The sequence below is a fragment of the Fusarium proliferatum genome (assembly GCF_900067095.1).
Source record: "Fusarium proliferatum ET1 genome assembly, contig: FPRO_scaffold001, whole genome shotgun sequence".
Lineage (NCBI taxonomy): Eukaryota > Fungi > Ascomycota > Sordariomycetes > Hypocreales > Nectriaceae > Fusarium > Fusarium proliferatum.
The window spans coordinates 5190019-5210906 of NW_022194790.1; the positions used below are offsets into that span (position 1 = coordinate 5190019).

The 20888-nt window shown below is 48.9% G+C and overlaps 8 protein-coding genes across 8 annotated transcripts; 4 read left to right on the top strand and 4 right to left on the bottom strand.

Annotated features, from left to right (window-relative positions):
• Positions 1 to 185: 185 nt before the first annotated feature.
• On the bottom strand, positions 186 to 5563 carry FPRO_00401 (uncharacterized protein; the record flags this gene model as incomplete). Its single annotated transcript, XM_031225432.1, has 2 exons — positions 186 to 2504; positions 2552 to 5563. The coding sequence occupies 2 exons, from the start codon at positions 5561 to 5563 to the stop codon at positions 186 to 188; spliced, it is 5331 nt and encodes a 1776-aa protein (XP_031076069.1).
• A 774-nt stretch (positions 5564 to 6337) lies between these two features.
• Positions 6338 to 7936, top strand: FPRO_00400 (uncharacterized protein; the record flags this gene model as incomplete). The annotated part of the gene is made up of 4 exons (XM_031225433.1): positions 6338 to 6452; positions 6513 to 6604; positions 6655 to 7775; positions 7831 to 7936. 4 exons carry the CDS (start codon positions 6338 to 6340, stop codon positions 7934 to 7936), a joined length of 1434 nt encoding a protein of 477 aa, XP_031076070.1.
• Positions 7937 to 8660: 724 nt separating this feature from the next.
• FPRO_00399 (uncharacterized protein) lies at positions 8661 to 9417 on the top strand (the record flags this gene model as incomplete). Its single annotated transcript, XM_031225434.1, has 2 exons — positions 8661 to 8731; positions 8796 to 9417. The coding sequence occupies 2 exons, from the start codon at positions 8661 to 8663 to the stop codon at positions 9415 to 9417; spliced, it is 693 nt and encodes a 230-aa protein (XP_031076071.1).
• A 1235-nt stretch (positions 9418 to 10652) lies between these two features.
• On the bottom strand, positions 10653 to 11336 carry FPRO_00398 (uncharacterized protein; the record flags this gene model as incomplete). The annotated part of the gene is made up of 1 exon (XM_031225435.1): positions 10653 to 11336. The coding sequence occupies one exon, from the start codon at positions 11334 to 11336 to the stop codon at positions 10653 to 10655; it is 684 nt and encodes a 227-aa protein (XP_031076072.1).
• A 767-nt stretch (positions 11337 to 12103) lies between these two features.
• FPRO_00397 (uncharacterized protein) lies at positions 12104 to 14224 on the top strand (the record flags this gene model as incomplete). Its single annotated transcript, XM_031225436.1, has 1 exon — positions 12104 to 14224. The coding sequence occupies one exon, from the start codon at positions 12104 to 12106 to the stop codon at positions 14222 to 14224; it is 2121 nt and encodes a 706-aa protein (XP_031076073.1).
• Positions 14225 to 14411: 187 nt separating this feature from the next.
• FPRO_00396 (putative 60S large subunit ribosomal protein) lies at positions 14412 to 15053 on the bottom strand (the record flags this gene model as incomplete). Its single annotated transcript, XM_031225437.1, has 3 exons — positions 14412 to 14570; positions 14624 to 14800; positions 14859 to 15053. 3 exons carry the CDS (start codon positions 15051 to 15053, stop codon positions 14412 to 14414), a joined length of 531 nt encoding a protein of 176 aa, XP_031076074.1.
• An 878-nt stretch (positions 15054 to 15931) lies between these two features.
• Positions 15932 to 17736, top strand: FPRO_00395 (uncharacterized protein; the record flags this gene model as incomplete). Its single annotated transcript, XM_031225438.1, has 6 exons — positions 15932 to 16216; positions 16270 to 16562; positions 16610 to 16841; positions 16889 to 16950; positions 17002 to 17413; positions 17653 to 17736. The coding sequence occupies 6 exons, from the start codon at positions 15932 to 15934 to the stop codon at positions 17734 to 17736; spliced, it is 1368 nt and encodes a 455-aa protein (XP_031076075.1).
• Positions 17737 to 18853: 1117 nt separating this feature from the next.
• Positions 18854 to 19869, bottom strand: FPRO_00394 (uncharacterized protein; the record flags this gene model as incomplete). The annotated part of the gene is made up of 4 exons (XM_031225440.1): positions 18854 to 18887; positions 18940 to 19171; positions 19223 to 19635; positions 19685 to 19869. 4 exons carry the CDS (start codon positions 19867 to 19869, stop codon positions 18854 to 18856), a joined length of 864 nt encoding a protein of 287 aa, XP_031076076.1.
• Between the last annotated feature and the right edge of the window lie 1019 nt (positions 19870 to 20888).

The window sequence follows — 20888 nt, forward strand, 5'->3', positions numbered from 1 at the left end:
CCTTGATTGTTTCTTTTCTACAGAATATGTAAATGTACAGATATCCATGCAATGCTTCTAGTGAGATAAGCGACAGGCTAATCAGGCAACTCTGTACATGGAGGTATTGTATTATAAGCAGTTCCCAAGAATAAAAACCCCAGCGCGCCGTTGACAATGCTTCCCGTCTTAAATTCATTTCCTAATCAATGCCTTCCACGTCGCTCTGCTTCGAAGAGTTCCCTCTTCATATCCATAAGCATGTCTTCTAGCTGGTAAACCTCATCACGGCTCAGTGCTGCCGCCTGCAATTGCTGCAATCCACCACGAAGAGTGTCCATGATCGACCTTGTCTTGTGTGGTACTGGTGTTTCTTCCTCTTCTTCATCGTCATCTTCTTTTGGCTCGGCAACTTCGTTTTGGCCCTCCTCTTCTGCTTGTAGCTGATCCTCCTGGACCTCTTCACCCGATTCGTTGTCAATTGGCATGACTTTCATAGAGTCCTCAATGACTTCATCAGGCACCTGAAACTCAGGCTCTTGGCTCTGCGAGGCTGCAAAGGACTCTGTCACCAGTTGTGACATGAGTTCTTCGTCCGTGTCCCCGTCATCGCGTGGATCGGTCAATTTTGACGTTGTCTGAGGCGCTTGAGAAGATGAGCGTGTAGACCTTTTGGTAGGCGATGCCTGGACTTCTCGGTTTCGTAGCACCTTGCCCTTTTGTCCAGCATTTCGTCTGGATGACCGTCGCACGGTTGGGATGGGTGATGCCGTTTCTTGAGACGTCGACTGGCTATCTTCGACCTGTTCTGGTCCTGATGGGTCGGCCGACCGTCTCTTTTTGCGGCGTGTCTCGGCATACACAGCGCTCCGCTTTCTCTTCCTCTTGCTGTCATTTTGGTTCGTATTTTGGCTTTCAATCTTCTCTTGGCTTGATTCAACAGGTGTAGAGGGAACAACACTAGATGGCGAAGACTCCTTAGTGTCATTCTGTTCTGCTTCCACGGAGGTGTCTCCTTGGACCTCTATGCACTTTTCCGGTGATGCGTCGTTCTTTTTCTTCTCGGGAGAAACAGAAACTGAGTTGTACTTGTCGAATGGAAGATGGCATCTTCTAGATTCAAGTTCCACCACAAATCTCATGAGACTGCTTTCATCACCTTCACTGAGCGCGAAAGATGAGTCTTGATTCTGGCTGTTAGCCACCTTAGAGCCACTTTCAACAGCCTGATCGTCAACAGCCTTTGCAGGGCTGCTCCTGGCATCCACAAATTCGTCATCTGCGGATTTTGGTGTTTCCAGAACCTGTGCTGGAGGCGGAGCGGTTCGTTTAGGGCTGTCCAGTTGGGTGAGGGCAGGCGGTTCAATATGTTCCTCTTTAATCTCGTCCACATCTTGGCTAGGTGGCGCATCTGGTAGTGCCTCGGCGTCTTCGGCCACCACTTCCTGACTACCGAGACTTGAAGGAATGACTTCCTCCTTCTTTGATGATTCTGCCCTCCTCCTGCGTCGCTTAGATCGTGTGTTCTTACCAGAGGTCTTGTTCTTAGCAGAAGGAGTCTCCACCTCAGCTTGGTCTTCATTAGTTTGTTGACTGATGGAGGGTGAGCCAGGTGGTGAAGAAAACTGCCAGTTTACGATCGAGTCTCTAGCCTTTGATCGGGTTTGTATTTCAGATAGCAGAGGGTTGCGTCTCGGGTCTGGTGGCGATGAAGGTGGGTCGTTCAAGCCCTCAAGATGAAGTGCTTGGCCACGTCGGGGAGTGGGTGTCAGATTGATGAACTCATCGTAGGAAGCTGCGCGTTCAGGAGTTGTTTCGAGTCTGCTGGGCTTTTGCATCTTGGCATCCTTAGAGCTCTCCTCGATCGCAGCTTGTGCTCGAGTCCGTGGGCTCGATCGGATGCCGGGATACAGGCCGGCATTTTCTTCTTGTCGCTCACGGACCTCCCTCTGCCTTTCAGTGAGATGTTGAGACTCCCCGACCAACGGTGATGAGACAATTGGAGCAAATTGGATTTGAGAGTTATCGTGACGAAGACGGGGTGTAGCTGTTCGCTTAGCCGGTTTTGCCTTTGTAGATTCAGGGGTGGCATCTCTGCGGCGCTTTCTAGTCGTCGCACCCCTGAGACTCATCTTCGATATGGATGGTGCAGGTGAGGCTGCTTGCTCAACGCCTTGCCCCGATGACTTGGCAGATGATAGGGCGACGAAGCTCAAATCTTCCTGCGTATCGGCAAAAGTCTGTGCTTGGGCTCCGAACTCGCCACTGGAATGTTCCATGCCAGGGAACGAGACATCAACTCTTGGCCGCAAGGAAGCTATAATTGACTTGAGGCTTTCAGAGCAGTCCAAGCTCTCTTCATCCTTTACTAAAGCGTTCCACGTCTCTGCCATCTTGTTGACGACGTGACGATGTTTACTTCTAAAACCTGCAGCGACAAGAGGCTCGACTGTGTTGAGGACTTTGTCCTCCAATCGACCGAGTGTTAATAGCTGGCCACAAATGCTGTCCCACAGAGTCCGCACCTAGAGATAATTAGCATGTAGAAGAGTACAACGCCGGAATAACTTACAGATCCAGATACAGGGGAATCACTGCGCAACATCTTATGCACCTTTTCATCCTGAATCCATGGAACGAGTCCTGTTTGTAACTTGGGGAGGGTTTTGAAGCCATTTTGCGCAAAGGATGCAACAATGAAAGCGTTGACAGCCTCAAAGTAGGCCACCATCTTTTGATCGTTGCATTCGGCTTCGTTTTCGTAGAAGTATTTCATGCTCTGACCTTGAAGCTGGTAAAGATACTGGAATGGGTCAAATGAGGAGGATCGTGATGCCGTAGGAGGCGCACCCCAAAGTCGTCGTCGAGCAGCCTCCACAGCCTGACGATCTCGGGGTAGTTTGGCAATCTTGAATAGTGCGATCGCTACCGCCAGTGCCATCTGGTTTGATCTTTCAGAGTCCTCAAAGAAGTTGTCCGTAACAATCTTGGCGAGGGGCTCTACAAGGCCAAGTGCTCGACCTGCATCTCCAGACTCCTGAGCGATGTGGTCGGATAACAAGTTGAAAAGAGAGAACCATTGTTCTTCAGGGAGCGTGGGGTGCGAAACAAGTCCTCGTTCGAGAAGTGATACTATCTCCCGGTATTCAGGACCAAGTAATCTCTCGCTGCTGGGTGGCAGCGAGCCGGATGGCGATGGGTTTTGGTCCAGCAAGGTACGAATGTTCTGAGCAGCGAGAACCCATGGACCGTATGGTGAAAGAGCGTCTCGCGGCAAGAGTCGAAGCATCTCTCTAGACAGCTCCACTCGAGCTCTTGAAGATTTGCCTTGGAAGAATGGATCAAAGACAGCTAAGAAGCACTCGGCGAGATCTTCATCGTCAGCCAATCCTGGTGGTTTGGAACAAAGTATAGAAAATAGGTGATAAAGCGGCGTCTGAACAGTGCCATTTGACTTGTCAGCTCGATCAATCCGGCTAGGAGTTGAAGCAGGCTCAAAGGTATTAGCAAGAGACATGGATAGCTTCTTCTCGGTGAAGGGGAGCAGCCCAAGGTTGCGGACAAGGACGTCCACATAATGCCTGACACTTGACAAATATTTTGTACCTGCAGACTCAGACCCTTCGGGCAACCCGGTCGACCACACCTTGGACAACAAATCGAACGCTTGGGCGATGAATCTCGCTGTCTCATCGGTCACCTTGATATCCTTTGCCGAGGCGACAGCGATAGAACCAACGAAAGCTTGCCAGAGCCTATAGGCCAAACTTTCGGTGTTAGCCAAGTCGTGGAATTTCTTCTCCAAAATTGGCCCAACAAGGCCAAAGATTTTCTCAGAATTTCGGCGAGCCCATCTTGAGTCGATTGAGGGCAGTTCCTCGGGGCTTATAGGAGCAACATCCCTGATCCGTTCATCTTTCCAGCTTCTCGGGGTCGAAACGTCGAGCAGTCCAGTCACGATTCGAGTCGCTTGCGTTACGGAGTCAGCAGAAAACTCGAGTTGCGCATCTGCTTGAACTAGTTGCTGCGTAATCGGCGCAAGGATAGAATCCCAAGCAGCGTCGATCCATGTGACATCTTGACTAGGTCGGAAGGCATAGTAACACAGGTTGCAAATACCACCCATCACTGTTCTGCGAAGCTTCATGGCTTCCTCTGACTGCTTTGAACTGAATTTGCGCCGGAGTTGGCTTGCGAGGGGTTGTGACATTACACCTAGAGACTTTGGGGGCAATTTATTGCTGGTGATTGAAAGATAGACATAGCGATTCCAGGCGTAATTGGCTTCTAGTTTGGTCTGCAAGTCGGTACAGTTGAACGAGTCCTGCGCAATCTTGAACCATGGAGCAAAGTGTTGCCATCGACTGAGAGGGCACTGCAGGAAAAGGGTCACGGCACCCCATATCTGCGGCACAGTTGACAAGAGCTGTTTCTCTTTGAGCATGGTGTCGAGTCGCTGGATGTAATACTGTATGTAGATTTGTTTGTCCGCGGTCGATTGCAGAATCTCAGTCACTTTGCGCATCACAGGCTTCTCATTTCGCAGCGAAAAGCCAGCTTCCGTGCCCAAAAGAATTGCTTGTGCTCGAATGTCTCGAATCGGAGTAAGCATATCGTTAAACAAATCCTCTAACCAGGCCGTGTGGACAGCCATATGGTTTCGAGATTGCTTCACAAGACGCTTGTAAATCTGGATACGGCCCATGATGATACTCTTGCCAGTCAAATGATCCTCGATGTTGTGCAACGATGTGACTAGCCGACCGACTCGATCCGAAGACATGACTTTTGGGGAGAAGGACTGGAAAGCAACGACTTGCATGAGGTGGCGCGCCAGGTCTTTCGAGATTCCTGGGTCGGAGAAGCATCGAATGCAGTGATCGATTATGAAGACGCCGAAGTCGGATGTGAGAGAAGAAGCAATGGCTGGAAAATGCAAAAAGGTTGTCAGAAGACTAAGGGCTTGGAATATGAGAGAAGAGTCAGGAGACCCCTCGTCCCTTTTGGATTTGACATCTCGTTCAATAAAAGACATGAATAGGCTCATTTTGTCTTGCAGAGCAACCCGGTCTGGTAGGTTGTTGGAAGCCTTGAGAGCACGAGAGAGCATCATGTATGCATCGAGTCGCGAGTCCCGGTCGCAGCCAGCGAGCTGTTTTATTGTCGAGTCCAACATTTCGGCGATACTAATCTGGCTTGAGAGGCCGTTGGGGTGGCCATTAAGAGGTGAAGCAAGAGGGTTGGGAGACGGTGACGGCTTCAAGATACCCTTCACGGGCCTCGATGAAGCAGAGGGTGTCGTAATCGGTGACGATCTGAAGAACTTGGACGCTTCTCGATATTCGGTATGGCTTGACCATTCGACCTTCTTCCTTATCCGCCTCGAGCTTGAATTGGTGTTGGTTGCCCCGTTCGACGATGGTGTATTAGCGCCTGGTGGTGTCTGGAGACTCAGTCTTGGGTCGATGGGACGACCGACTGAAGCCTTCATAGGAGCTAGTTTATCTGGGAAAGATTCTCGTGGAGGAGTTGGCGGTCGAGGAGATAGTTCGTCGAGGGTGGTGGCCTTGGCTGAAGATGCCATGGCTGCCAGGCAGCGCTGGCGATCTAGACAGCAGTGAATTGGCCGAGAAACCACTAAAAACGCATGCGAAAATTAAGGAGATTAAGATTGGAACAGTGAGTTTTGCAGCGACTAAAAAAGTGCAAGCATTTGTATATAATCGCAGAGAGAACGAATGAGTCGGTGTAAGTTAAGCTGGTGATATTGCGTAGCGTTGAGGACTTTGAGTGACTACCTGAGCCTGGAGCATTCGTAAGTAAATGCTTGACCGATCCGCGCTTCAATTCTCCGGGCCAACGCGCAAAGCGAACGCGATTTTTAGATGAGCAACCGCGAATCAATTAAAGATTCAGGGACCGTGCGCGTCAGACGCCCCAGAATCGGGCCCCTGTCCGTGCCCAAGCGGTCTTTCATGGCTGAGGTAAGCGAAACTTTACGTGTTCCCGCTACAAGGCGCTATCGATAAAGTTCTAGGTGCATTGGACCCTGTTGTGTCAGTGAAGCACATGCCAGAACATGGAGGCGACAGACTTGGACCTCACGCCAATACTGGCCTTTTCATCAGTAAAGTCCAAAAGTTACATAAATAGAAGTGAGAGAGCAAATATGATGTCCTGTTACGATCTGAACACTTGCCAAATTCTCCAAATTTACCTCTAGTACTCCTTCTTAAAATGCAATACCACGTTTTGTTAGTGGCTGATGTCCAGTTTCCATCATCTTCTCCCCGCTCATCTTAAACCATTGTACCTACCTACCATCAACATCCCCCTCCCCACTCACCATCGAATCATCATGGCCGCCCAGCAACCTTTTGGTATACCAACAGGGGCTAAGAAGCTCGAAAAGGTCACGGAACTGGTCGAAGCCCTCACCGCAGATCTCGAAGAAGATCAGTTTCTTCCAGATGGTGAGTCTCATGACTGACTGGAAAGCATATGAATGCATCATCTCCTAATGCTATGGACAGGCCGCGCCACGGCTCTGGACCAACTTAAATTATACAGCCGAGACCCCAGGAATGCCGAACCTCTTTACTCAGAAGCAGTCAGTGCACCCCCGGTCCTCGTGTGAGGGCAAAAGGGTTTTGAGGTATTGCTAACTGTTGCCAGGGCTTCTCCATGCTCCTCCGCCATGCCTATGACAAACCATCTACCAAATCGGCTCGAGCTGCATTGAAGGTGATAGCTAATTTGATGCTCCTCGTCCCTCCTACGCGGCATATGTTTGTCGACAAGGGTTTTGCTCCCAAAGCCATCAAAGAACTAGACACTGGGAATTATGAAGATGAATTTCTCAACTCTCGTATCTTATTCCTTACCACTTATGAAACAAAGATCGACCTGAAGGAGCTCCTCGATAATGAGAAACTGGCCGATCGCATTATCAACAACCTAGCAAAGCATGCAAAGGAAATGGATACCAAGGCCAAGGCCAAGGCTGATCCCATGCAAGACATGGCTCTTACCGAAACCGTAAAGCTCTTGTTCAACGTTACACACTGGTGTAAAGAGAAGGCCTCGTTGTTCAATCCTGCAGTTCCTCATTTGATAGCCGTGCTGTTCAAGGCTGAAGTTTCCCAAACGAAGCCGCTTGACCCTCCAGTCGGATTCATCATCAACGGTTTCCTCAATCTTGACCTGAGTACCCCAGAGAGCCAGAAGGCTCTTCACCCCAAGAATGATCCCGAGAGGGTCGTATCCCGGGTGATTGACCTCCTAGATGTCGCCATTCGAACCATTCCCGACGAGCAGAAGGATCCTTCCGTTGTGCCAGTCCTTGGCCTCGTAAGATCGATATACGAGCATGCGCCTGATTCTACCAAATTTTTCATTCGTGAGAAGCTGTTGCCGACAGAGGAAGAGAGGAAGGATGTTCTCGGAAAAGGTCACAGCTTACCAGCCAAACTTCTCCAAAACAGCAATAACCCCATGGCCCCGTCATTGCGCAACCTGATCCAACATGTGCTCTTCGAGTTATCTGATAAGGATGCCTCTAAGTTTGTCGAGAACGTTGGCTACGGCTTTGCGTCTGGATTCCTTTTCCAAAACAACATCCCTATTCCAGCTTCGGTTGCAGAGGCTCACGGTGCAGGTGATGCGGCTAAGGCGCAGAAGCCAGTCAATCCCGTCACTGGCCAATTTGTGTATGCTGAGAAGCCGGTTGACGAGCCTGAGATGACGGAAGAAGAGAAGGAACGGGAGGCTGAAAGGCTCTTTGTGTTGTTTGAACGGTAAGTTCACACTTTCCATTTACTCACTCGTTGCACAGGGCTAACAGGCATTTAGATTGAAAAAGACAGGCATCATTGACGTTCAGAACCCGGTGGAGGCCGCCGTGAGGGAGGGTCGTTTCAGAGAACTCAAAGATGATGAGGTTGAAGAGCTTGAGTAGTGAGCTCAAGTCAATTTGTCTTCTCATTATTAGCATATTGAGGTCTGGCGTCTCGGTCATCCAGCAGTGATCTCATATCAAGCGGAACCTTGCAGATTGGCGGGAACAAAAAGAAAGCATAGATACATACATTAGTTCAGGAGCCTTCGTTAAGAAATGCTCAGTCATATTGTAACAGAATGTATGGTCAACGTGTCAAACAAGTGGTCGATAAGGTAGTCGACTATTGGTCATTCTCGAATATAGTATATTCACTGATCACTGACTTGCGTCCAATGTTAACAAGTTCTCTACAGACGCTCCCGCTCTCCAAATTAATTCATTCAGCAACCTAGAAGTAGTACATACATTATCTCTCTCACCTTGATCCATTTCCACTAAGTTTCAGGTCGCACATTCTCTACTGCTTCGGCTCTTGCAGCTGCCAACACTGCCAACGCCTCGGGTTACTTGTCTATCTTCTCTTCTCAAAAAGTCCGCTCTTCACATTTTCTTTGCCCCGTGCAAGTCAGTCAGGTGATAGATTTACGAGCACAGGTAAACTTCATGTTATCCTTATTTTAAACCCTTGATGATTTAATCAAGAGTCAAAGTCAGCGTCGCGCAACACCATCCGCAACACGATTTTCCTACAACGGACAAACTCACACAAGGACCTAAATTCTAGCGAAGACCTCATCCTCGCGGCGGCAATCTCTTCAGTTCTCTTTCGCTCTCCAGCAAGATGCCGCCTCCCAAGTCTGCGCCCACTGTCTTCTATGCTCGCGATAAATCCCCTGCGGAGGAGCACAACGGGTAAGTTCTTAAGCTCCCTTCTTTGGCCTATTAGTCTCACATACTAAGCACATGGAAATCTTAGGCCTCGTGCTAGTATTGAGGGGAATGGTGATGACGAAGAAGAAGAGCTCATCCCAAAAATTACCTCTGACCTCGTGGACTATGCGACTTCCGAAGATGAAGTCGATTGTCCTGGGCCTGTTAAAACTGAACAGGACCCTAAACCTGAGAAGCGCATTCTCTCTCCAGAAGAAGAGAGCGAAGAAGAAGCTACAGGTCCAAAGCCAGCTCCTCCAGCCAAGCGCCAGCGTCGCTCGCAAGTGAACAGTTCAGTCCCACCTCGTCGTTCTAAGCGCGTCGCATCCACTGCTAGCCTTCAGGATGAAGACACATCTGGTGTGAAGAAGGAGAAGCCTGTTGCTGCAAAGAGAGGTCGTGGCCGCCCTCCAGCCAATAGCAGAGTGACCAAAACTGAAACAGCCTCAAAGAGAAGCCCTCCTGCCAGAAAGAAGGCGACGCGTGCCGAGTCTACTACCGAATGGGAGGTTGAGAAAATCATTGATTCGCAGGTTGACGCTGATTCCAAGGTACTCTACTACCAGGTCAAGTGGAAGGGCTTTGGCAATAAGGAGAACACTTGGGAGCCTAAGAAGAATCTGGGCAAATGCAGCAAGCTCATCAAGGCTTTTGAGAATGAGCAGTGAGGGGACTATGATAGCATGAGCTATGAACTAGTTGACAGCGATGGGGACTTTTTGGGAATGAATCAAATCACTGGGCTGTGGTCATGGGGATAACTGCTAGAGGCATCTAGCAAGGAAAGGTCTGGCGACAATTGCTTTATGGGAAGTGAACCACTGGATTCAAAGCGAGCGAATGGGAACAGTATCTAGATGGGATTATCTCGGTGATTACTTCGATACAGCGTTATCGAAGCCTTTTAGCATAGGAGAATGGAGCTCTAGTTCTCTTTTATCGAGACTGGGTCATCTCCCCTTGAAGGATAAACAAAAAACAGCTCTTCTTTATGCATAATGGGCTGGTTGCGACAAAATTGATTGTTTAGTGATACATCATTGTTTTGTTTAATTTTGCCATCCCTATAACGGTCTACCTTTCAAATCATATCTTCACTCTTCACTGAACAGAGTTGAGAAACCCAGGACCGCTCCAACAAGAGGAAGCAGACTTCGTACCAAGTTCAAAACTCCCCATCTTCCGATCAATGTAGCCACGTCCTCCTGTGAGGCATCCAAGGTTTCAGCAGACGCCTTAAACAGAAGGTCATTTGTTGAACTCATGAAAATGATAGTGAAAGGGACGATCGAGACAGTCAAAGCAGCACTAGCAGCCAGGCCCTTCCAGTTACGGCCCTGCTGATGAGCTGTGTATGCGGCGTATAGATAGGCGATTGCAGTTGTCCCAGCAAATTTGGGCATAAGAGCGAATCCGCGGTTGAAGAGGACCTGCCAAACGGAAACAGCGGGTGGTCCTGAGAGTTGCAGAGCAGCAGGTATGCCAGCAAGTGAAAGAGAGGCAATGAAGCCTAGAAATATCAGTGAGTGTCTTACATCTGACTTGATAGTCTTACCAGATGCATATGCTGAGCCAGTGATGCCTGTGGCAGTGGCCACGAGAGAAGGAAGAGGGATAGAGATGGGCAATTTGAAAATCAATCAGATTAATATAAGCTTCGTATAATGTTTCAATTATCTTGAGAATCTACAATGAGTTGATGCTGCTGAAGTCATCGCCATATATATCGGCGAAAAGTGGAACCCCGTCCGGACCCGGAAACTCTCACGGACTTCCTGAGATGTCCGGCCGCGTCCTTGTCCATTTCCAGCATCGTTATTGACCAAAGACCCTCGTTCTCGGATCAGGCCGATTGGTCAATGGGCCTGTGTTATATCCTTATTCGGTTGTCGACCTCGCTTGGCTAAACGACAACCGTTTCCTTGCGAGCAACAAACCCATGTAGGGTCAGTTCTTGAGACTCGTTTTTGGTATCGACCTCCGCCCACGACGATACGAACTCGAAACCAGCCTTTCTGAGAACGTTCTGACTCGGGGCATTTTCGCTCAATGTGATGGCTGAGATGCACTCCTGTTTGACCTCGCCATCCCCTTGCAAAATTGTGTTCTTGTCCACTGTGAGCTCAACTTCGTTCCTCGGCAGGGACCACCACTTGTCGAGGTAGACTTTCATAAACTCAGACGCATAGCCTTTGCCCCAATGCTCTTTCAGAAAGATGTATCCCAGGGCCGGCCAGCCTAGTTCACTCGACCACACACAGGTCCCTCCTAATCCGATGGGCTCGCCAGTCTCGGCGAGGGAGATGACCCAATCGTACCTCTCGACATCCTTTGGGGGCAGGCGAAGGCTCAGACTCTTCTCAGTTTGTTCTATCTCAATATCTGGACCTCCCTGCGACGACCATTTCATGCCATCTGGACATGTGCGAAGAGTTCGAAGAAACCCGAAGTCATCTTCAGTCATAGGCCGCATCGATAGACGCTCTGATCGAAAAGTGCTTCGTTCATGATTGGGTGGAAGTGGATAAACAGGGAGAGTTGTCTTGACTGTTACAAAGTCAATTGACGAAGGTTTTGTGGACTCCATGTTGGAAGTTTAGGGTAAGTTGAGTCAGCTGCACAGTTGACTATCGTGAAGATGAGCCTCTGGTCGTGAGAAAGTCTGGACCTCATATATCTTCTGTCTCCGTTATCACTCCGAGATCGTCTACACCAAGTCCAAGAATTGTGAGTCATGGGCTATCACGACCGTTAATTATGAGTCGAATCAGCATGCTTCAATTTCAGCTGTGACAAAAGTTCCCCTCGGCACCCGACAACTGGGGCAATATTCGCGTTCACTACGTATACGTTCACAGGCGTTAGATGGCTTCAGAGTGGAATTAAGGTGCGAAAACTCACTAATCCCAAGACCAGCTAGAATTTCCCTAATCCATAATAACTTTATCTAAACAAATTCTTAGGTTCAGAGTCTCAGTTGCCAGCCATCCCCAAGCCTTTTCACCATGTCTGGCCTAACTAAACCCGTTGAGAGTCAATAAGGCTAGCCTCGCTCAGCCTTAGGATTGCAATGCATGCTAATTTATGCAGGGAACTTGATAGGCAGAAAGGGAATCAGGGTCGAGACAAGAGACAATGTCACCCAAAAAAATCTAAACGTCACTAAAGTCTAGTCGGGTGGGGCCGCGCCGGCACTTCCTCTGTCTGTCTGCTACAGATTATCGATTCTTACTGTTATTTGCTTACTTGTCTTGCTTTAAGTTAAACTTCAACGCATATAACGACTCCAACGGCGTGATTATTTGAGACAATCAGACATTAATATTCATATATTATTGCCCACAATCGCCCGGAATGAGCTCCCGCGAAGGCCGTCCGGCCAAAGTACTGAGCTGTTCAAACTGTCGCACGCGCAAAATCAAATGCGACAAGATACAACCATTATGTGGTCAATGTTCTCGCTTTGGCCTCGACTGTGTCTTTCCCTCAAGGAAACCAACAAGACGTGCTCCAAGACCTCGCCAGAGTGAACTACTCGATAGGATCAGTCGCCTTGAGAGCATCGTCAACCAGGCTGACCCCGCCAAACTGAAGCAATTGGATGAGGGGGACATCCAGAGTCTCCAAGGCTCAACTTCACTTTCGGCAACGCTGGATAACCGCTGTGATGAATCTCAAGCAGTAGCGGCGCAGGCTGCTAATTTGGAGACTGGGGAGCAATATCTCGGTTCTGGGTTCTGGGGAAATTTATGTGCTGAGGTTGAGGGAATTCGACAAGCGTTGAATCAGCCTTCTGAAGACAGTGATGATGAAGAGGAGGGTGAAAGCCCAGAGTCTGTAGACATGGCATCCACGGGTCCTTCGGGCTTCTTACTTGGAAACTCTGATTACACATCAAGACAACCGCTAATACATCCTCCACCGAACATGATGATACGGCTCTGGACCATTTACACCCGCAATGTCGATCCTCTCATGAAGATTCTGCATCGACCAACCATCAGCAAGCACTTCCAAGCTTACATCGAGTCACCTACAACCCACACATTTACTCCCGAGGTCAACGCTGTCCTGTTCGCCATCTACTTCTGTGCAGCTGTTTGCCTCACACCAGAATCGTGTTTGAAGCAGTTGGGCGAAAACAAAGAAATTCTTACAAGACGATACCGTGTTGCTGTTGAGCGAGCACTCGCCGAGGCAGACTATCTCAGCACAACCAAGATCGAGCCTCTACAAGCTCTGACGCTCTACACAAGCATGATGCGTGTGCACTTACACGACCGGACATCCTGGGTTCTCACATCACTTATTATCCGTATTGCCCAAGGGCTTAACCTTCATCGAGATGGTGACGGTCATCGCTTCACACCATTTGTCGCCGAGATGAGGCGCCGTTTATGGCATTTCATCGTCGTGCTCGATATCCGCGGCTCAGAAGACCGTGGCTCTGATGCAACCCTCACCAGGTCAAGCTTTGATACAGCAGAGCCTACATCTATTGACGATGACGATTTTGGACCTGATTCTATAGGCCCCTTGATACCCAAAACAACGCCTGCCGACAACGTTGTCTGTTTATGTACTGCTATGTGCTCAGGCATCTTCGGCTTCATATCTCACCCACATTACAGCCCTAGGGGCGAGCCGGAGCATTTCCTATATACCGAAGAGGAGCTCATTTCTCATATACGTCAACTAGAAACCAGCTTCATCCACACAGCCAAGCCTTCGCATCTCCCCTCTATTTACGCCTCCGAAATTGCTCGAATCGTCATTCTAAAGCTCTGGCTCAATATCCAATATCCTTTCACCGGTGGGCCAGCTCCAGACCGACCTCGAGTATCAAAGGAAACCATGTTGCGCACTGCCATCTCGATTATTGAGCTACGAGAACGCATGACGAAGAATCAGTGGGAGGACAGATTTGCCTGGTGGACAGACACCTACGTGCAATGGCATCCTCTCGCAGTTGCATTGGCAGAACTCTGTGTGCAGACAGAGGGAGAGTTAGTGGACAAGGCCTGGGTGGTTGTGGAGAGAACATTTCCATCGTCACGAGAGCACATTGCAGACACAGCGAAAGGGTCACTTTGGCGACCGATTAAGAAACTGCTCAAGAAAGCGAGAGCGGCGAGGACCGAAGCGCTCCTCAAACGCATGAATTTCAACTCCAGCATGAACCTGGATCCTGCAACATCTTTCATACCCCCAGCTATGAACAACATGGCTCAGCCATTGCAGTATGGTACCAACCAACAGATGAATATTCCTTCGTCGGGACCAGGTTTGGCATCACAGTACGACACTAGCAGTATGGATCCTTCAATACTGTTCGATCCTCCAGAAACATTGAATCTCGACTTTGGTATGGGCTTGGAGCAAGGCGTGCCTATGGAATGGACATATTGGACAGAGTTTTTCAACGATACACAGATAGAAACATCTCCAGGGAGCGGGACAGGCGAGTCGTCATAATATTTCACAATCGGTAGTCTTTGTTACTTTTTAAATCCCAATCAATTGTTTTCACACCAGGCAGCATCCGCATGCTCAGAATTTTTGGTTCATTCAATGCCCGTTTTATTGAGCAAAGTCAGTTGATATTTCCATGATCCGTTGTAACACCCGCAGAGCCCCAACCGTCCTCTAAACCGAAATCATTCTAAGCGAAAGTGGAAGGTCGCTTCGCGCTGAAGAGCTTCTTGGTGTTCTCCTTGGTGATGCGGTGGGGGAGAGGGAAGCTGAGTCCCTTCTGGGTCAGCTGGCGGATGTAGGGTCGCTTGATGTCCTCAGTCTTCTCAATCTCGACGACGCGGAGGATCTGGAGTTTGTTAGTGTCTGTGACGAGTAGCTGATCGACCAAGTTCGACGTACGTGGATGGACCTGAAACGAGCACGGTGGCGGGCAGCCATGTCGGAGTAGAGAGACTCGACAGCATCTGTTCGGGACAGCTCACGGTACTCCTTGTACATGTTGTGCGTGCCGGAACGAGAGTCATATCGGATCCAGATACCGAAGTTCTTGACCTTGAGGGGGTGCTTCTCGTGGATCTGATTATCCCAGTTAGCCTGGCCCGTTGCCTTCCTTCATTGGATTCTTGCTACGTACAGTCTTGACGCTGACGATCTCACCAGTGGCCTTCTTGACCTTCTTGAGACCGCGCAAGAAGTACCAGTATCGGGACTTGGCGACCGTCTCGTTGGGAGCGAAGATGGTCATGCGGTAGAGGGCGGGGGTAGGGTTAGCCTCGGTGGGCAAGTGGCGCCCAATGACCTCGTATTCCTGAAGACGGCCTGAAGACATTGTCAGTATTAGACGTTGCAGGTGATGGTTGTTTGTTGCTGAGATGCCGCGAGCCGAGCCGGAGGATCAAATCGAAATTTCGAGTGCGTGGTGCTAGTGCCAAGTCGAGGTGTTGACGAAATTCAAAATTGGCTCTTCGATCAAAATTTTGACCAGCCCCGCCGCAGCAAACATAGCAAACATTGTGTGAGCAGTTGTCGATGTTCTGTAGCCGCTAAGAGGTGATCCTTCGTCCTCCTATCCCCGTCGTAACAAGTTGTGAAGAAATATCGAAATTTGTTTCTCGTCGTCATAATCCTCCGGCGGGCGGCATCGTTGCAATCGAGCGCATAAAATAGAAAAACTGCTTACCCATCTGTTTACTTGTCAGTGGGTTTCCCTGTATGAGTTCTGGTATGCACTTACGGTGACTTCTGGTGATTGACTGGAAGGTTAGTAAATGGCAAGTTTGCAAGAGCGCAAGATAAAATTGTGTGCGATTAGGAGGGCAAGAGACAGTGGGTCGTACCTTCCGGAGGGCTTAGGCCCCGGTAGCGATTGGTCGACCGATTCTCCACTCCAGAGCAGCGTCACGTGCATCTTTGAAAGAAGGAGCTCTGGACGACGGTGGGTCCAATGGCCAATCAGAAACGCACGCGGGCAACTCAAAGAAGTTGGGAAGAGGGAAGATGAGTTCAACGACAGAGTGAGAGGTCAGTTTATCGACTTGTAACATCACAGACTTTGGTAGTACAAACTTGGACGTTTCGCAACCTTATCACTGGATCATTTAATCATTCATTAAACCGCTGCCATCCATTTCGATTTTGCTCATGCTCAGTTTGAACTACGACCAGCACTCTCTCTTACTGAACACACTGCGTGTCTAATAAGGAACCATGAATGCCCTCTTCGATCAGTTTGCGGAAGCCCATTCCCAGAAAAATGGCTACAAACTTGCGCAAACACTATCGCCTGTTGCTCCCCCAGATGACCCTCATCGCCTCATGGCTGTTTGGCGTAGTACGAATTCTCACAGCGTTAAGGGCGACATCAAGCACTTCGTTAAGAGTAGTACATCTCATCGACGGAAAATGAGCCATGATGAAAGTACAGGCTGGGTTGAGGTGTACACCTCATATTGGAAAGCTATTGCTGAGATCTTGGCGGGAGAAAGCGGAAAGGTATGAGACTTGTACATGTAGCTCTGAGAGCATCACGCTAATCCATGTCACAGTCTACATGGACTAAAGTGTATGAGGCATGGAAGGAACTGACCTCAGTACTCATCCGCGGATACAACTCGCATGGTTTCGAAGCGTGGACTATCCCCTCACTCTACATGGTGGGCAAGTACCTACGACTATTTGCGATTAAATCCGACGAGGAGCGCCAGGCAAAGACATCTGATACTGGCCCTGGAGCTTCGTTGATATCGGACGATTTCGACCCAGAAACGGATAAGCAACTTCAATTAAGAGACTGCGAAGGACACCTCAAACGTATATTTTCGCTTTGTCTTAATGATAGGTATGTCATCATATTCTTGCACATTGATATTGGCTGATTACATCCAGAGCACCCCTTGAGGAATCACGGAAATGGGGGATCTACTTCGTTATCAACCTTCTCTTCAAGACCTACTTCAAGTTGAATTCGGCTTCCTTGTCGCGGACTATTCTTAAGACGCTGGCTGTGTATAATGACAAGGGCGATATGCCGCCTCTGGAAATGTTCCCAAAATCTCAACGAGTGACCTTCAAGTTCTACGAAGGCGTATTGCTATTCCTTGAGGAGAATTACAATAAGGTGAGTGAACAGCTACTCGTCAATGTCGCCATCTAATAATATTCGAGGCCGAATCCCATCTCAACGAAGCGTGGCAACTATGTCACAAAGACGCTCTCCGTCAATCCGAGTGAGTTAAGTATCGATACAAGCTGTGAAACATATGCTCATATGGCTATAGACGAATCCTGACCTACCTCATTCCTTGCCGCCTCCTCACCAGTCATGTCCTTCCTACCAAAGCCCTTCTCGAGAATTATCCTCGTCTACAAGGACTCTTCCTCCCTCTGGCCAGCTGCATCAAGTCCGGTAACCTACAAGCCTTCGACAAGGCTCTACAAGATGGTGAGGCTGAGTTCGTCAAGCGGCGTATTTACCTTACCCTTGAGAGAGGCCGAGACATCGCCTTGCGTAACCTGTTACGTAAGGTCTTCATTGCTGGCGGCTTTGATGAACCAAAAGAGGGCGAGACAACCCCAGTTCGTCGTACAAGAATACCGGTAGCCGAGTTCCAGGCTGCAGTTAGCATGGGAAGCGGTCATATGGTCGACCCGGATGAAGTCGAGTGCATGCTGGCCAATATGATTTACAAAGTAAGTTAACGAATCCCTCGTGTGGATAAGGCGCTGGCTGTCTTTACGGTCCAGCAACTTCTTTGGTCCAAACTGGTTGGGAGTTGTCGTTGGCATATGCGTGGCAGTCAGTTGACTATATAATCGTCACCGAATTGCTGCCTTAGCCAAGTGTCTGCCTGGGGCATTGACGTACTTTATCTACACCCTCTCCATCTCAGCCTTACAAAGATCTGAGTCACTAACGTTTGTTTGTTTAGGAACTTATGAAAGGTTATATCGCACGAGAACGAGGCATCGTCGTCTTGTCCAAGAAAGGCGCCTTCCCCGGCACAGGATTGTGAGACTGCAGGCAAAGGCCATTGGCTAAGACACGACTGATGGACGTATGAGAAGATTGAGAGCTTAGCTGCATTTCTTAAACCAACGACTACTACTATAAGAACTTTAGTAGCATGAGGCAGAGTGGATAGGCACCGAAACCGTCAGAATGACGCTGGCGCCAACAAATCATAAAGCATTTTCAGCTATGTTCGTTTTGCGTTTGCTTTTTCAGCCCAAGCTCACAGTTGCGCTGATTTGCTCCTTGCTTGTTCCGGTTATCTTTGCACCATATTCACGCTTGGGAATGACACCGTGAACCACCCTTGTGTCTCGCAACTTCGAGCCTTGCACCCTCGTCCTTGTTCGTCCTCAACTATTGATACTTGAGAAAAAGCACCTTTCCATGCATTCGCTTCCTCGATGGCCATGGTCGGACAGCTCGGGCCTTTTGTCGAATGCAAAACGTTGTTGAGCCCCCCACATTTGATACTCGCAGTGTGCATGTTTCGCTTGCTTCCTCACAAGTTAGATCGCACTTTATCCGACAGCGTGACTCACAACCGGGGATCTCTTCCGTTATAAGCGACTTGTGTTTCACGATGTGACTGGCACTTGGCAAACCTTGTTGGACGCCACATTTGGCGTTCTCAACGGGACTTTTGGAATCTCACTGAAGGAAGAACGGCGAACAAAGCAATGTAAGACATGAAATGTATTTGAAAGGTCGCTCTGTTCAAGTTCTTGAAAATGAGCGTCGTGAATAATGGTACATATTTTGGTCCATCCATCTCAGATGACAGTCTTGGTATCCTCAGCACAAAATCATCGTGAAAAATCCAATATCAAGCAACCGGCTCGCGTACAGCGTGGCCGAAATCCCAAAACCCCTGCTCCAAAATATTGAACCCTCTAGGGGTCAGTAAGAATAATAGTTGTACAGAAAAGAAGTGTCCACGCCAAATTTCAACCGTCAGAACTCCGTGAACAAAGCATCAATAAAGCGCCTGAACTCCACCCCAGTGTTTCTTTAGTTTTAAGGTATTTGTCAGTACTGTGAAGTCGACGCCTTGTATCGCAGAGAAAAGAAATTCACGTTTCATTAAAAGGGAGTAAGATCCACGCAGAGAAGGAGGTGCATTAAGAGAAGTGGCGGTTTGAGCGAGGAGTGTTTCTATGACCTTGTTAGTGGTTGCTATGAGATAGATGTTGAGACTTAGACTCACTGTGCGGTTGAGATGTCGTCAACATGATTGCAAAGGGCGACAAAAAGATCGAAGAAAAGTTGAGTGCCACCGTTGTACATCTCGAGTTGCATCGTACCACTTCGCTTGAAAGTGCTTCGTGAACGAATGATGAGTGCAAGATAGTGAGCTCGTAGCTTTGAGTCAGTATCAGGAGTGTTGGCGTAGGCATATCTTGCCGAAGCAAGGATGGTGCTGCATTGGATTCCGGATTCTAAAGAATTCATCAGTAAAAGGTTGAAAAGGGAAAGACTCAAAAACATACGCAGTCCTTGCTTTCGCAGCGACAGCTTCTTCAACTCATCAAGGCCGTACTTCTCCGCCGCACAGTAGATGACAGTGTCCTTGAGAAGATCACCATCGATACCACGATGATAAACTGTGCTCTCGACAGCAGCACGCTGTTCTTCACTCGCAGCTTCAAGTTCGTACGAGTTACGACGCTTGTTGTGGACGAGACGGGGAGTGTAGTCTCCCTTGTAGAGGAACTCGAGAACAGAGCTGAAGATCTCAGGTTCTTCGTCGGGAAGAGAGATGCGTTTGCTGGCGACGTCCATGTATCCATTTCGCAGAGCATTGTTGAAGAAAGGGCTAGTGGCAAGAACGTCTTCGTGAGCGGCAAAGAGACGTTGCTCACTGCCAACTACGAGAGTGACGATAGGGGAGGCCATGTTGTTGCTGAATCGTGTGAGTGACGATTTGGGGGCTGAAGAAAAGCGTGACTTACTTATCCATCATAGTATCACCACTGGCACTGGCCATAGAGGTCATTGTTGGTCGGCGGTGGCGAGACTCATGTCTTCGCTTGGTGATTCCACTGTCTTTGCTGAAAGAAGAACTCGATTTGCTGGCCTTGTGGCTTTTTGAGAAGCTCTTGCTTGAGCTCTCATGGCGTCTGGAAGAGGAGAACATATTGATTGTTTTTAAAGAAGGGTTCGAGTGAGCGTGGTTTTTTAAATCATTAAATGAAGGGATCGTTGGGTTGTTTTATGCTCGTTGGGCCGATAACGAGATGGACGGCGAAGCAGGCAGAGACAGAACGAGGCAACAATGAAAGAACGAGGCAGATGAAAGAAGATGCCGGAAGAATATCGTCAGGTATTTTGTAAACTTGAAACCTACCTCAGGTTCAAATAGTGATTGGAAATGATCACTCTTCTGATTCGTCTCAGGATATAAGAACAACTACGAGATGGGAGAAGACACACCATCTTTATAACTTGAGATGGATGCCCCGTGCGGAACAGTACGAGATGGGCTGCCTGATGCAGTGCTACCCCCGCTAATGAGCCATCCATTCCATCCATTTCTCCTTTGCATGAGGCGAGTCAGCCCCGTCGGTGGTGATAGGTAGTGACCCAGACGCGTGTGCTAAGAAGGGGGTACGTGTAGAGTGGAAAAGGACCCGCGCGATACTGACGCCAGAGCACGTGATGCCAAAAAGAGTGTTTTGATCAATTCACGGGCGTCTGTTGTTAAATTTGGGCAGGGATTGAATGGGAGTCACAGAGGGAAAGGGGCTGAAAAAAAGGAAAAAGCAAACGAAAGCATGGACTTAAAGGTAAGGGGGCCTTGTTAGCGGTTTGACTTAATTGAAGCCGACCAAAGTCTCGGGGAGGGCATCCTAACAAATTAGGGATAGATACAGAGGACAGCATGTGCTTCCACTGTTGGCGGTGCTAGGATGATTAATTATGGGGACCTTGCGTGCTGAATGGGGAACTCCTCAAGGCAGAAGCACTCAAGCTCATGGGACTGCATGATAACGCATGCTCGGCTAAGGAGCTGCAAGGCTCTTGGAATATGGTCGAGCCTCGTCATTTTTTGCATCATCTGAATCGTCAGCTCTTGTAGAATCAATTGAGATCAATTGAAGGTCCTGCTCAATTGGGCTGATGATGTATGGCCATTACGAGGCCTCGTCGCCTATC